This window comes from Somniosus microcephalus, chromosome 1 (assembly GCF_052327205.1).
Source record: "Somniosus microcephalus isolate GS21.2 chromosome 1, FLI_Smic_1.0, whole genome shotgun sequence".
NCBI classification, from domain to species: Eukaryota; Metazoa; Chordata; class Chondrichthyes; order Squaliformes; family Somniosidae; genus Somniosus; species Somniosus microcephalus.
The window spans coordinates 18110301-18126747 of record NC_140987.1 but is presented as its reverse complement, the minus strand read 5'-3'; the positions used below and the strand labels follow the sequence as shown (position 1 = coordinate 18126747).

At 47.7% G+C, this 16447-nt stretch overlaps 1 protein-coding gene across 6 annotated transcripts in view; it reads right to left on the bottom strand.

The window, feature by feature from the left end:
- LOC147123963 (junctional adhesion molecule-like) overlaps nucleotides 1-16447 on the bottom strand; it is a 170160-nt gene that overhangs the window by 101897 nt on the left and 51816 nt on the right. For 5 of the 6 annotated variants that reach the window (XM_085971394.1, XM_085971627.1, XM_085971706.1 and 2 more), the window contains exon 2: nucleotides 15445-15837. In XM_085971394.1, the coding sequence (XP_085827520.1) occupies nucleotides 15445-15837 (393 nt within the window). The remainder of the gene's footprint in view (nucleotides 1-15444; nucleotides 15838-16447) is intronic. The other variant, XM_085971789.1, reaches the window with a different exon arrangement.

Here is a 16447-nt window from a genome sequence, read left to right as displayed (position 1 = left end):
ATGACTTCACTCCCTCTGGGAACCGCACCTGCTACGTGCGTTCCTGGATAGTACTTCCTCTTTATTGCTGAGCAAATTTTAATTTCCCACGACTCCAACTTTTTTATTAGCACATCGTCCTCAATATCAACCAGCAGGTTTAAGAATGAGACCACCACCTCTTCAAAGTATAGCAGAAATACCTCCAAGAACTTATCTCCAACCTTCAAACTCAGTAAAAGTCTTTCCACCTCCTCTCGGCCACTGACCGTCACCTCAAATCCAACATTCGGCTTTGGTCGGCAGGCAAAGCAGCTTCCCTCGCCGCAGTCCTCATATACTGCCTGGATAATATCCCAAGCTCGAGTCCCCTTATCCTCGCACTGAACCACCACCGTGTTTTCTTTTCCAAACCTCCTGGGGTCCCGGCCCAAATTTTTGGACCTTTTTTTCTCCCTTCCCCCAACATTTTCTCCCCTGATTAAATTCATCCTGGGAATGTTGCCCTCCGAGCGGCCCGGCACTCCGGACCCCTCAGCAGCCATCTGGCTGCTGTTTCAGGACCAAAAAGGCCCAAAAATCTGGGGGGGAAACCCACCGCCAACTTTTTACAAACTCACTCCCACTCCCTGCAGTAATCAGGCAACCAGTAGCACCTGCTCACTCCTAGCCCCTCCCACCTAGAGAGTGCTACCCACGGAGCCACGGCTCACACTTAGGACGCAAATTTAATTCTGGAGGCGGCATGGGGCGGGTCTGCTGGTTTCTGGGTTCCAGTCCCGCCCCCAGCTGCCTCCGCTCTGCAGACGTGACTTCTCCCTTGATTGGCCTTGGTAAGCCCATTGTGGGCTTACCAGCCAATTAACAGGAAGCAGGTCTGATGAGGTCATTTGATGAGGCGTCATCTGCCGGTTTCCTTAAAGGGACCACGCACAATTTTATTTTGACAGTTGATCTGTCAGTGCTTGACAGCATTGAGGTGCTGCAAACAGCAGTGAGGGGGTAATGTCACTGGGCTAGTAATCCAATGGCCTAGACTAATGATCCAGAGATGTGTGTTCAAATCCCACCATGGCAGCTGGGGAATTTAAATTCAGTTAATGAAATAAATCTGGAATAATTACTAGTATCAGTAATGGTAACTGACATGAAACTTGTCATTCATGTGGAAATGACTTATGAACTAATACTGGGCGGCCTGCTGGTGGCACTGTCCAGGGAGAGTATAAATACTCAGGCATGGGCCCAGCTTGCTCAGGACATTCTTTAACAGGAACTAGTGAAGGACACAACGAGATCTCCATGTTGAAAAACAGTTGATTAAAGCTTTGTTTAATACTCAGGCCAAGTGCCTAGTAGTTTTCTTACGTCATTAACCATGAAACTATCGGATTGTCGTAAAAACCCATCTGGTTCACTAAAGTCCTTTAGGGAAGGAAATCCGACATCCTTACCTGGTGTGGTCTATATGTGACTCCAGACCTACAGCAATGTGGCTGACTCTGAACTGCTCTCTGAAATGGCAGAGCGAACCACTCAGTTGTACAAAACTGCTACGAAAAACAATAAAAAGAATGAAACCGAATGGCCAACCTCGGCACCGGCTATGGACGCGGCAATGGCACACCCAGCGCAGTCGACCCTGCAAAGTCCTCGTCACCAACATCTGGGGCTTGTGCCAAAATTCGGAGTGCTGTCCCACAGCCTAGTCAAGCAACAGACTGACATGGTCATACTCACAGAATCATACCTTTCAGCCAATGTCCCAAACTCCTCCATCACCATCCCTGGGTATGTCCTGTCCCACCGGCAGGACAGACCCACCAGGGGTGGTGGCACAGTGGTATACAGTCGGGAAGGAGTGGCCCTGGGAGTCCTCAACATTAACTCCGGACCCCATGAAGTCTCATGGCTTCAGGTCAAGCATGGGCAAGGAAACCTCCTGCTGATTACCATCTACTGCCCTCCCTCAGCTGATGAATCAGTACTCCTCCATGCTGAACACCACTTGGAAGAAGCACTGAGAGTAGCAAGGGCACAGAATGTACTCTGGGTGGGGGACTTCAATGTCCATCACCAAGAGTGGCTCGGTAGCACCACTACTGACCGAGCTGGCCGAGTCCTGAAGGACATAACTGCCAGTCTGGGCCTGCGACAGGTGGTGAGAGAACCAACACGAGGGAAAAGCCTACTTGACCTCGTCCTCACCAATCTACCTGTCGCAGATGCATCTGTCCATGACAGTATTGGTAGCAGTGACCACCGCACAGTCCTTGTGGAGACGAAGTCCCGTCTTCACCCTGAGGACACCCTCCATCGCGTTGTGTGGCACTACCACCATGCTAAATTGGATGGATTCAGAACAGATGTAGCAGCTCAAAACTGGGCATCCATGAGGCGCTGTGGGCCATCAGCAGCAGCAAAATTGTATTCCACCACAATCTGTAACCTCATGGCCCAGCATATCCCTCACTCTACCATTACCATCAAGCCAGGGGACCAACCCTGGTTCAATAAGGAGTGCAGAAGAGCATGCCAGGAGCAGCACCAGGCGTGCCTAAAAATGAGGTGCCAACCTGGGGAAGCTGCAACACAGGACTACATGCATGTTAAAAAGCGGATGCAGCATGCTATAGACAGGGCTAAGCGATCCCACAATCAACTGATCAGCTCAAAGCTCTGCAGTGCTGCCACATCCAGTCGTGAATGGTGGTGGACCATTAAACAACTAACGGGAGGAGGAGGCTCCAAGAATATCCCCCATCCTCAATGATGGTGGAGCCCAGCATGTAACTGCAAAAGACAAGGCTGAAGCATTTGCAACCATCTTCAGCCAGAAGTGCCGAGTGGATGATCTATATCGGCCTACTCCTGAGATCCCCACCATCACAGAAGCCATTCTTCAGCCAATTCGATTCAGTCCACGTGACATCAAGAAATGGCTGCGTGCACTGGATACAGTAAAAGCTATGGGCCCCAACAACATCCCAGCTATCGAGCTGAAGACTTGTGCTCCAGAACTAGCCGCACCTCCAGCCAAGATGTTCTAGTACAGCAACAACACTGGCATCTATCCAACAATGTGGAAAACTGTCCAGGTATGCCCTGTCCACAAAAAACAGGACAAATCCAATCCGCCCAATTACCGCCCCATCAGTCTACTCTCAATCATCAGCAAAGTGATGGACGATGTCATCGACAGTGCTATCAAGCGGCACTTACTCACCAATAACCTGCTCACTGATGCCCAGTTTGGGTACCGCCAAGACCACTCGGCTCCCGACCTCATTACAGCCTTGGTCCAAACATGGACAAAGGAGCTGAATTCCAGGAGGTGAGGTAAGAGTGACTGCCCTTGACATCAAGGCAGCATTTCATCGAGTGTGGCATCAAGGAGCCCTAGTAAAACTGAAGTCAATGGGAATCGGGGGGGAAAACGTTCCAGTAGCTGGAGTCATACCTAGCACAAAAGGAAGATGGTTGTGGTGGTTGAAGGTCAATCATCACAGCTCCAGGAAATCGCTGCAGGAGTTCCTCAGGGCAGTGTCCTAGGCCCAACCATCTTCAGCTGCTTCATCAATGACCTTCCCTCCAGCATAAGGTCAGAAATGGGGATGTTCGCCGATGACTGTACAGCGTTCAGTTCCATTCACACCTCCACAGATAATGAAGCAGTCCATGCCCGCATGCAACAAGACCTGGACGATGTTCAGGCTTGGACTGATAAGTGGCAGGTAACATTCATGTCACAGAAGTGCCAGGCAATGACTATCTCCAACAAGCGAGAGTCTAACCACCTCCCCTTGACATTCAATGGTATTATTATCGCCGAATCCCCAACCATCAACATCCTGGGGGGTCACTGTTAAGTCTGTGTGTTCTAGTTGTAATTACTAACACAGACTACAAGATTAAAGTTCAACAGGTCTTTACTGGTTGGAGGTCAGGACTAAAACTAAATACAATATTACTACACAGTGCTTATATACCGGTGGTCAACACCGGTATTACGTATACAGCAGCCAGAGAAAGTAGTACATCTCTTAAGGTGGAACAGGCTTAAGTTCTCTTAAGGTGGAACAGGTTACATACACCACAATCCTCCCTTTTTAGCTTAACAGTCATATCCCCATTTAACATAACATAATAACATATATAACTTCAGGTATAAACAGTTCAAAGGTTCAGTCTCTCAGGAGGCCTTCTGATTCGGTTTGGATAACGCCTTTCAGTGGTCTCTGATTCCTGTTGCTGAGGTGACTCCTCTAGTTGATCTCCCATGCATTGGGTGTTATCATCATCAGGTACATTCCCTGCCGAGGTAGATGCTTCAGGTTCATTAACGTCTTCCACAGTTGTCTCTGTCGCAACCATGGGTTCGACCCTTGCTCTCGATTCTACCTGTTGATCCGCATGACGCCTTATCACATTGTTACCAATATCTACTGTGTACATCAGAGGTCCTTATCTGGCCCGAATTGTTCCGGACTGCCATTTTTCGTTTCCATAGCCCCTTGCCAACACTGGTTGTCCTACATCGAAACTTCGAGTGGTCTTGTTATTAATATGCCGGAACTGTTTGTTTTCCACTTCCCTCCGCACATTTGGTTTTAACAAGTCCAACCTGGACCGCAACCTCCTGTTATAAAACATCATGGCAGGACTTTGGTTAGTCACTGCATGAACGGCGTTTCGATATGCCATTAGGAAATTGTCCACCTTGTGCTGTAGCGGAATCTGATCATCGTTCATGGCCTTTATTGCCTTTTTGAATGTTTGGACAAATCTCTCGGCCAACCCGTTTGTCGCCGGATGATATGGGGCAGAGGTATAATGTTTCACCCCATTCTTCTTTAAGAATTTTTGGAATTCTTCCGACACGAACTGTGGTCCGTTGTCCGAACAGATCTGTTCTGGCAATCCGTTCCTTGCGAATATTGTTCTTAACACCGCAATTGTCTTTTCTGAAGTAGTGGTATTCATCTTGATCACTTCTGGCCATTTGGAATGTGCGTCCACCGCAATTAGGAACATGGAGTCCATGAATGGACCAGCAAAGTCAATATGTACGCGTTGCCATGGGGCTGAAGGCCATTCCCATGGGTGTAGTGGTGCGATCGGAGGTGCATTTTGCACTTTTTGGCACCCAGCGCAGCTTTTCGTCAACTCCTCTATCTGTTGGTCAATACCCGGCCACCATACATAAGCCCTAGTGTAAAGTCTGTAGGTTGTGCAGTAAATAACTTCAGAGACTTTAGAAGTACAAACAAAACAGGTCTTTACTATTCAGAGGTCTGGGCGATTTCTGCCCTAGTTAACGTATCACAACCCTTATATACTGGTGTGGTCACTATCGGTATTACAGTATACATGAGCCAATAGATAGTGCCACCCTAAAGTAGTGCTCTTAAAGGCGAACGGTTACATTCTATAGTTCCCTTAAAGGTAAATGGTTACATACACAACACTCCTCCCTTCCTAGCTTATTACTTACAGAATCCCGTTAAACATACAATCTTCAACTTATATAAACAGTTTGCAGATATACTCTCGATGGAGTCAACGTCATATAACAATTTACAGATATACTCTCAATGGAGTCAACGTCATATAACAGTTTACAAACATACTCTCAGTGGAATCAGTTTACAGGTTCAGTCTCTGTGGGAACAGTTCATAAATTCAGTCTCTGGTATTAATTCGTTCCAGACAGCATCCTCCATAGCCTTTTTTTTTTTTTTTTTAACAGCTTGTACTTTCGTCCTGTTGAACCAGCAGTGCGGACTTATACAACCCACTGGCTGTCTTGATAATGTCCCTGGATTTTTTTTACAAATTTAGCACCTTTCGTAGTGTTCGGACTGAGGTAGTAGAAGTAATAATATTTTAAACAGTTATTATTTTCTGCTTCTTCTTTTTCTTTTCTGCCTTTTTGAAACTCTCCGAGCTCTTTTCCCGGCTGCCATCTGTAGCGCCACTAACTCTCTATGTTCCTTAGACCTTAAGTGCTTCCTCAGGATTTCAGCACTTTGGGAGTTCCCATCACAATTTGGGCAGACCACATCCTCATAACATTCGGTGTCACTCAACAGGTCAAAACCCTTCTTCAAGCAATCATATTCATCCTGCTCTTCCTCGGATGTCTGCCCTTCCTTCCCTCCTGGCCTCATTTGTGCGTTCAATCCTTTCCCTTCCTTCAGGGATTTCGTTATCAGGCTATTTAATCCTTCTACTGAAGTAGCTGTTTCCCCATTCTCCTGTTCCCCTGGACGTAATTCAGCATACTCCTCCATTTCATCCATCATTTTCTCCAATGCTTTCATCTTCTCTTCCTCTTGTACTTTGGCTTCCAGTGCTTGGAGAAGTTGCGCCTCGATGCTCTCTAGCTCATGTTCAGGGCCCATTCCCAGTTGAAACTGTTCTTCAAGTCGGTCAACCTCGGTAATTGCCGCCTCATATTTGTCTTGGGCTTCCTTCCATATTTTTATGAGTTCTGCCATGTCTTTCACCTCTACATCCTCATCTATGTATGGAACTTCTACCGATGAGTCTGTCTTGGCCCTGAGCTCCTCAAGAATTTCCTGCAGCCTTTGGACTTCTTGCTCATGTTCAACCTTTAGTTGCTCATATACTTCCAACGAAACTAGCTTTTCGGAGGTTGCCGAGTTAACCCCCTCCAGAATTGTAGTCTGGGCCTGTTCATACTGTTTTTTCAACTTCTCACACTCTGTTTGTAAGGAGTCGTAGAGAAGAACTGGAATAAAATCCTGGCTTCCTGAAGATTCCTCGTCATTTGTTTCTTTCGCAATTTCCTGTTGGAGTTCAGCCAAGGCTGCTATGCTATCTGCCTCTCGAAGTCTCACTGCCATCAACTCTTCTTTATTCTTGCAGTCCATCTCAGCCATTTCCCGTTTACTTTCATTTAACTGAGTGAGTAGTCCCTTATTTTGGGCTGAGAGATATTGCACCTTCTCATGTAGACCCTTGCACTCCTTCTCTGCTTGACATAGCTGATTACCGCTGATTTGGTTCTGCGTTTCAAGTTCCAACATCCTTTGCTTAGCTTCTTTCAGTTTCGCCCCTATAAGCTCCTCTTGCAACATGGCCACATTATTCTCCTCAGGTAAAGAAGCGTTTCTCTTTTCCATGTCCATTTTCTTGATCCACTCCCGTCCTAGAAGTGGTGGTCCTCCCTCAGGTAGTACGTACAGATACATTCGTGGGTGTTCTTTACCCCTATCTCTCACCTTGACTCGTATTTTTCCCAGGGGGTATACATGATGCCCCGTGTATGTCTGTAATACGAATTTGGTATTTCTTAAGGGTATGTGAGAGAATAGCCGGTGATAGTCCTTTTGGTTGATGACGGATACAGCTGATCCCGTGTCCAGCTCCATTCGTACTTGGACTCCCGCTATTTTTAGTGTGACCCAGATCAACTGTAGATCAGTTACTTTACCCACATGGTGGATTCTCAGACTATCCAGATCCTGGCTGTTTGGGTCTGAGTCTGAATTTTGTTCGTCTGAACTCTTTTCAGCCACCTGATGCACCTTGTTGTACTTTCCTTGTGGTGGTGGCTTCCTTTGCTTGTTGGTCTTCTTTCCGGACCTGCATACCTTCGCGATGTGACCCAGTTTGCCACATTTCCTGCACTCTTGGTTCTTAAACCAGCACTGATTCTGGTCGTGCGTTGTCTTTCCACAACGGTAGCATTTGGAAGTGCTTGCTGTAATTTGGTCCACCCCGAGTGCCGCCGCCTTTAGCTGCATTTCCGCCGTCCCTTTCGCTGCGGCTTCGTGCGATGAAGCTATGAGGACAGCCCTGTCCAGTGTGAGGTCGTTTTCTTCCAGAAGTCGCTTCTGCGTTCCTTCTTTGGCCAAGCCGCATACGAACTTGTCCCGCAGCGCCTCTGTCAAATTCCCTCCAAACTGGCAGTATTTCGCTAGCTTACGCAGTTCGACTAAGTATTCCGCATTGCTTTCATCTTGCCTCTGGGTTCTGGCGTAAAATTTAAATCGTTCAGCCAGCATCAACGGTGTGGGGTTCAAGTGATCCTTCAACACTGTTACGATCTCTTCGAAGGTCTGGTCCACTGGTTTAACTGGTGCTATTAGATGTTTCAAAAGCCCGTATGTTTTTGCTCCCATCGAATTTAACAAAGTTATTGCCTTGTTGTCATCCTCAATTTCGTTGGCTACGCAATATATTTCTATGCGTTCCACATACGTGGCCCAGTCTTCTATTTCTGCATTAAAGTCATTAATATTTCCTCGCTTAGGCATCTTCTTCTCTTTTTGAGAACAGTACAAGTATTACTTTACTTATTATTAATTTTCTTCTCTCTTCTTGAGAACACACCAGCCTTTCTGAAAAATCTTATTACTTTTCTGAAATTCTTAATAATTTCCAAGATGGCGGTTTCCCGCTTCTTCCTTCTTCTTCAGCGGTTTTCCCCGAAAAATGGCGGCTTTCCCGCGCTTCTCGCTCTCCCCGCCCACTTCAATGGCGGTTTTCCCGCGCTTGGCGGTCTTCACCCGGTCCCCCGACGCCGTCTGTCAGCCCGAGTGCGGCCCTTATCTACAATGCGATCGCTGGATCGCGAAGCGGCTGCCGGCCCTTATCTGTAGATCCGATCGCTCTCGCGGCTCTCGGCCCTTATCTGGAGATGCGATCGCTGGCTTGCAACGCCTCCCGCTCGGCTCTGGCTCCCCCGCTCGCGCGGCTCTCGGCTCTGACACTCCCGCGCCTACTCGCAGGCTCAGCGCTTCGTGGCAGCGGTTGCTGCATGGCTTCTCACATTGCCCGCGGTCCGGCTGTCACCCGACGCCGTTGGACCCGAATGCTTTGCCCTTCTCCTCCAAATACTTCTACCCCGTTTTTTTTTTAAATTTATTTGTTTTAACTACTCACAGTCTCTTCGGCCGCCTTGTTTTAGGCTGATTGGCTCGCTCAAGATGTGGTAGCAGGGTAATCTGTGCCTGTTGCTGCCGCAGCTTTGCTGTTAATCTTCCAGCTTCCAGTAAGTACTATACTTTTAGTAGACGGAGCCTCGTGTTTTCTTTCTGAAGCTCTCTGCTACTGGTTAGTCTTGCCGCAGGGTACGATCGGACTCGTCGCCACTGTAAAGTCTGTAGGTTGTGCAGTAAATAACTTCAGAGACTTTAGAAGTACAAACAAAACAGGTCTTTACTATTCAGAGGTCTGGGCGATTTCTGCCCTAGTTAACGTATCACAACCCTTATATACTGGTGTGGTCACTATCGGTATTACAGTATACATGAGCCAATAGATAGTGCCACCCTAAATTAGTGCTCTTAAAGGCGAACGGTTACATTCTATAGTTCCCTTAAAGGTAAATGGTTACATACACAACACCTAGCAAGACTTTTCATCTTAACTCCCCCCAGATGACCTTCATGCAGTTCTTTTAGAACTCTTTCCCTTAACTTGGGAGGAATAATCACTCTTGTCCCGTACATCAAAGTACCATGGCAGACGGACAGCTGGTCTCGCCTTGCCGAGAATGCCGGTAACAGAGGATCACCACGTGTTGGCCATCCTTTCACTGTCACCTCGTAGACTCTGGACAGTGTCGGGTCGTTCCTGGTTTCTCTTTCAATACTTGCATTGGTGACTGGTAAACACTCGATGATGGTCGAATGAAATAACTCAACAGGGTCAACTTTTGTCGTTTCTTCTTCTTCAGGTAGTGGCAGGCGCGACAGCCCATCAGCATTGCCATGCTGCTTCGTACCTTTGAATTCTATTTGATATTGATGTGCCCCTAGGAAAAGGGACCATCGCTGGAGACGCTGTGCTGTCATCACTGAAACACCCTTCTTAGGGTTAAAAATGGATACCAACGGCTGATGGTCTGTCAGAAGTGTGAATTTTTGGCCCTGCAGGTAATGATTAAACTTCTTCACTCCCCATACACTCCCTATCGATCTGCGCATAGTTGCGCTCAGCGGAGGTCAATGATCTGGATGCAAACGTGACTGGCCTTTCCGTGCCATTTGGCAACTTGTGTGAGAGTACTGCCCCAATACCATATGGAGAAGCATCACAAGCCAACCGAATAGGCAGTGTCGGGTTGAAGTGAGCCAACACTTCCTCTGAGGTGATCAATTCTTTGCTTTTGCGAAATGCCTTCTTACAGTTTTCGCTCCATTCCCATGGTACCCCCTTCTGTAAAAGAGCGTTTAGCGGGTGCAGTACCGTGGATAGATTTGGTAGAAATTTATGATAATAGTTAATCAATCCTAGAAACGACCTCAACTGAGAGACATTATCCGGAGCGGGAGCCTTTACAACTGCCTCTATCTTGTCAGGAGACTTATGAAGGCCCTCCCGGTCAATGACATGACCACAGTACGAGATCCGCTTCTGGAAGAACTCACATTTCTGCCGATTAACTCTAAGTCCATACTCTTTCAGTCTGTTGAGCACCAGTTCCAAGTTTGCGAGGTGTTCTTCATCACCATCACCTGTAATCAGAATATCGTCCAGGTAACATTGTGTGCCTGGAATTCCCTGTAATACCTGCTCCATGGCCCTCTGCCAAATTGCTGGAGCCGATGCCACTCCAAAAACCAGCCTATTGTACCGGTACAAACCTCGATGCGTGTTGATCGTGAGGTATTGGCGTGACTCTTCTTCAACCTCCATCTGCAAGTACGCCTGCGCCAGGTTTATCTTGGTGAAGTGTTTCCCGCCAGACAGCGAAGCAAAAATATCCTCAATCCGCGGAAGCGGATACTGCACCGTGTGAAGCACCGGATTAACGGTGATTTTGAAATCTCCACAGATGCGAACCTTCCCTGGTTCTCCTGGCTTGTTGCTCGAAGGACGTTTCATAACGGGAACAATGGGCGTAGCCCACTCACTCCAATCTACCTTAGACAGTACACCTGAATGTTCTATCGCTTCCAGTTCCGCTTCTACAGTAGGTCGTATTGCATAGGGTACCGGTCTGGCTTTAAAAAATTTTGGGTGTGCATGTTCATCAATCTTGATGTTTGCCGTAATTCCTCTCAGTGTTCTCAGTCCCTGCTGGAACACCTCTTTAGCATCATCCAATATTTTGGACAATCGTTTAGGTTTGACATCTGTTTCCCCGGAATCTACCGTTAGTGCCTTCAAGGAGTGCCAGTCCATATTCATTTTCCTAATCCACTCCCGTCCCAGTAGTGGTGGACCTCCTTCAGGTAGCACATATAAGTCCATTACTTGGCTTTCTTCGCCCTTGTGGACCACTTTTACCTCTATCTTTCCGATGGGGTACACTCTTTGCCCCGTGTATGTTTTCAATATAATCTCCGTATCCCGTAGGGGAATATGTTGGAATAACCTTTTGTAATCTTTCTTATTCATGACCGTCAATGCCGATCCAGTGTCCAATTCCATCTTTACTTGGACTCCTGCTATCTGAAGGGTGACCCAAATTGTCTGGAGATCTGCATCCTTACCAACGTTGTGTACTCTTAAGCTACCCAGTTCATTACTGCTAGCGTCTGAATCTGACTTCTGTTCGGTCGAACTGTTCTTTGTCACCTTGTGTACCTTTATGTATTTTCCTTGCGGTGACTTTTTGTTGCTGGTCTTCTTTCCTAACCGGCATACTTTAGCTATGTGGCCAAGCCTGCCACACGTTCTGCATTCTTGGTTTTTAAACCAACACTGGTTCTGATCGTGCGTTGTCTTTCCACAACGATAACATTTTACAGTACTCAAACCCAATTTATTTGTACTGAGTTCCGGTGACCATAGCTGCATTACTGCCGTGCCTCTCGCTGCGGCTTCGTGTGCTGCTGCCATAGTGACCGCTTTCTCAAGCGTCAGCTCATTCTCCTCGAGCAGTCGCTTTTGTGTATCTTCTTTTAATAAACCACACACAAATTTATCTCGTAGCGCCTCTGTCAGTCTCGTTCCAAACTGACAGTACTTTGCTAGCTTACGCAATTCCATTAAATATTCAGCATTGCTTTCATCCTTCAGCTGCCTTCTGCTGTAAAATTTAAATCGTTCCGCTAGCATCAGCGGCGTGGGGTTTAGATGATTTTTCAGGACAGTAACAATCTCCTCGAACGTCTTATCCGCCGGTTCATCTGGTGATAAAAGGTGTTTCAATTGCCCATATGTCTTCGCACCCATTAAGTTTAATAATGTTAGTGCTTTCTCTTCATCTGGGATTTTATTTGCTTTACAATAATTTTGTATGCGTTCTACATACATGGCCCAATCTTCGATGTCGCTATCAAAGGTATTAATATTCCCATGTTTAGGCATCGTTGCAATTTAATTTATTTTTATTTTTATCCAAGATGCCGCTCTTGTCTTCGTCCTCCGCCTACAAAATGGCGGTTTTCCCGCGCTTGGCGGTCTTCACCTGTCCCCCGACGCTGTCTCCGCTTCACCGCGGCTCTCGCGCCTTCAGTTGCCCCAGACGCTGCGCCTTTTTAGCCCGAATGCGGCCCGGCCCTTATCACCAGCCGCGATCGATGTCCCCGCACTGCGCCTTTCGGCCCGAATGCGGCCCGGCCCTTATCTCCGGTCGCGATCGATCTCACCGCCCTTATTCCTCCGTCTTCCCTCCCCGTCTGTACAGCCAACGCGGCCGACTTTCTGGTCGCGTCGCTGCCCGGCTTACCCACCACCGAGGTAGAAAGAAGATAGCTGACAGCCGCTGATGGAGGCTTCGAGTTCAGGATGTCTTCTGCACTCTGGTTTCTCGATGTCTGCCGCGCGGCATGTCTTCCAGCAGGGTGATGAGGGTGGAAGCCTCTCTTCGACGTCCGTTCTGTGGACGAAGCCGCCGTGGATATAAACTGCCACAGGGTAAGAATCGGACTCGTCGCCACTGTTAAGTCTGTGTGTTCTAGTTGTAATTACGAACACAGACTACAAGATTAAAGTTCAACAGGTCTTTACTGGTTGGAGGTCAGGACTAAAACTAAATACAATGTTACTACACAGTGCTTATATACCGGTGGTCACCACCGGTATTACGTATACAGCAGCCAGAGAAAGTAGTACATCTCTTAAGGTGGAACAGGCTTAAGTTCTCTTAAGGTGGAACAGGTTACATACACCACAGTCACCACTGATCAGAAACTTAACTGGACCAGCCACATAAATACTGTGGCAACAAGAGCAGATCAGAGTCTAGGTATTCTGTGGTGAGTGTCTCACCTCCTGACTCCCCAAAGCCTTTCCACCATCTACAAGGCACAAGTCAGGAGTGTGATGGAATACTCTCCACTTGCCTGGATGAGTGCAGCTCCAACAACACTCAAGAAGCTCGACACCATCCAGGACAAAGCAGCCCGCTTGATTGGCACCCCATCCACCACCTTAAACATTCACTCCCTCCACCACCGGCGTACCGTGGCTGCAGTGTGTACCATCGACAAGATGCACTGCAGCAACATGCCAAGACTTCTTTGACAACACCTCCCAAACCTGCGACCTCTTCCACCTAGAAGGACAAGGGCAGCAGGCGCATGGGAACACCACCACCTCCTAGTTCCCCTGCAAGTCACACACCATCCTGACGTAGAAATATATCGTCGATCCTTCACCGTCGCTCAGTCAAATTCCTGGAACTCCCTCCCTAACAGCACTGTGGGAGTACCTTCACCACACGGACTGCAGCAGTTCAACAAAACAGCTCACCACCACCTTCTCAAGGGCAACTAGGGAGGGGCAATAAATGCTGGCCTTGCCAGTGACGTCCAGATCCCATAAACGAATAAAAAAATCACTGACAATCACTGCACAAAGGTCAACACTTGCAAAATCCAGGCTCTCCAATGACTCCCTCCATATGCTTATGGAGGGAGTCACAGCGCGCAGGGAGGTTCTCTTCCCTTCCAAGTGCGGAAGAGATCTCCCCAGGATAACAACTTACCTTGCACCTCCACCCAAGCCTCTCTATCTACTTTATCACTTCCCCATCTCACTAGCCACCCCTCACACTCCCCCTCATCCTACTACAAGCAAAGCAACTAACAACACACAAGGGTAGGCACTTGAGAGGTTTAGCCAATGTCAATGCGAAGTTTCTGGTAATGTGTTGTCATACAGTGAAATCTCTTCTTCAAAAAGTGTCCCTTATTGGACAGATCTGAGCGCACCTTGAGAAGTGTCTTACTGAGTTCCAGTGATTGGTCAGTCATAACTTCGCCCCCCCTCCCCCCACCCCCGCTATAGTGATGTGTGTGCATGGAATGGCTTGGACATTAAAAGGGTGCTTCACGGTGCTGGTGTGGGATGGTGTCAATCTGGCGCATCATGTGGCAGCCAGGGTTAACAGTGAAGTAAATCTGGCCATGGTGATGCCTCCCGGCCAGCAATGTTGTCAGGAGTTGAAGCCCTGTGCCCAATGCAGCATCAGGTGATGGCGGAGAAGGTTGGTGATGAGGTTGGTGTTGGGGCTGATCGTGGAAGGATTCGGAGGACCAAGGTCTGAATGTTGCATTGGCTCTGATGTTGCTGCAATAGATGGCAGCTGCAGGTGAGATAACAGAAGCGATCTGTCACTGGTGAGAGAGATTCTCCCAATGAGGTGGCACTGGACATACAGTTGGATCTAAAAACTTGTAAGCTAAAGAAATCTCCAAATGCATTACAAATGCAGTAACCAACAGTTTCTGCGCCCTGAAACTCACCATCTGCAACATGGCATCCTTGACACCACTTCTGCAGCTGACAGCTTTTCACAAACATCAGAGCAGACTCACAACACGCCAGGTTGAGCTGGCGTGTTCCCCGAACAGCGGGTAACCCATGGGGGAGAAGGTAAAATTACAGGTAAGCCTCTAAATCCTCTTAAATTAGCTCTTAACAAGCCATTTAAGTAGCTGAATTGTGTCCCCTGCCGCTTGGTGTCGGGTCAGTTTTGCGTTGACAGACCCGACACCAGGGAGACTCGGGTGGAGGCGTTTCACACCCGCTCTCAATCTTTGCGATTTTGACAGCGGTCCCGCTTCCAAACCCGCCCCCTCAGCGCTATTAAATTCATGGCCAATGAGCACAACTGCCTCAGCTCATCGTCCCTGCTGCTTCCACAGATCATGTGCACTGTTCCCCAAGATGGCCTACTCCTGCTCCTATCTTCTATGTTTCTATGTTTCTATTTCAACTACATAAGCAACAGAAAGATCGAATCAATATTCCTGGACTCCAAGCCTGTAGGTTGTGGCCTTGCGGAACGGCTGTAACCCTCCCTGCAGTGTTAGACACTGAAAGAACACTCTCCTTAACCCAATTTCAGTTTTAGACAGCGGGTCTACTCTGCCTCAGTCTAGGGTCTAGAAATTTAGAATTGAAATTAAAACAGAAAATGCATTCAGCAGGTCAAGCAGCATCTGCGGAGAGAGAAACAGAGTTAACGTTTCAGGTCGATGACCTTTCATCAGCACTCAGTTTAGAATTGAAGTTCCGTTGCAGGCAAGTCCTTACCTATTACCTGCAGACTTGTTCCAAGATTATGTTCAAACATTTGCCCGTGTCCGTCAAGCTCCACACGGCAGAAGTAGATATTCGCATCACTTTTCATAAGTTTTTGTATCATTATTGAAACATCATTTTTCCCTGGGTCTCCTGTCAGTCGATAGCGATTCCCTCCAGTTTGATCAGTCACATTCTGATTTATGCAGCTCTGCCGTGGGTTGACAGTTATACAGTTAAAAATAGGCGGTCCTTTAAAATGCTCACCTATCCTCCAGGTGACATTGATTTTCCTGTTATAGTCAGTGTTGGGGTGTGTGAACTTGCAGGACAAGATGACGGACTTTCCTTCCCGACTGGTCACTTTCCATGGAACTGACATTGACCATTGACTCTCACTGCTGCCTGTGGGACAGGGATAGTAGGTTAGTCTTGGACACAAAGCTCTTATGACGCAGCGGTTCAAGAAGAAGGCTCAGCACCACCATCTTAATAAGAACATAAGAACATAAGAACTAGGAGCTGGAGTCGGCCATACAGTCCCTCGAGCCTGCTCCGCCATTCGATAGGATCATGGCTGACCTTCGACCTCAACTCCACTTTCCTGCACTATCCCCGTATCCCTTAATTCCTCTGGAGTCCAAAAGTCTATCAATCTCAGCCTTGAATACACTCAACGACTCAGCATTCACAGCCCTCTGGGACAGAGAATTCCAAAGATTCACCACCCTCCGTGAAGAAATTCCTCCTCATCTCAGTCTTAAATGGCCGACCCCTTATCCTGAGACTATGCCCCTAGTTCTAGACTCTCCAGCCGGGGGAAACAACCTCTCAGCATCTACCCTGTCAATCCCCCTCAGAATCTTGTATGTTTCAATGAGATCACCTCTCATTCTTCTAAACTCCAGAGAGTATCGGCCCATTCTACACAACCTCTCTTCGTAGGACAACCCTCTCATCCCAGGAATCAACCTGGTGAACCTTCGTTACACTGCCTCCAAGGCAAGTATATCCT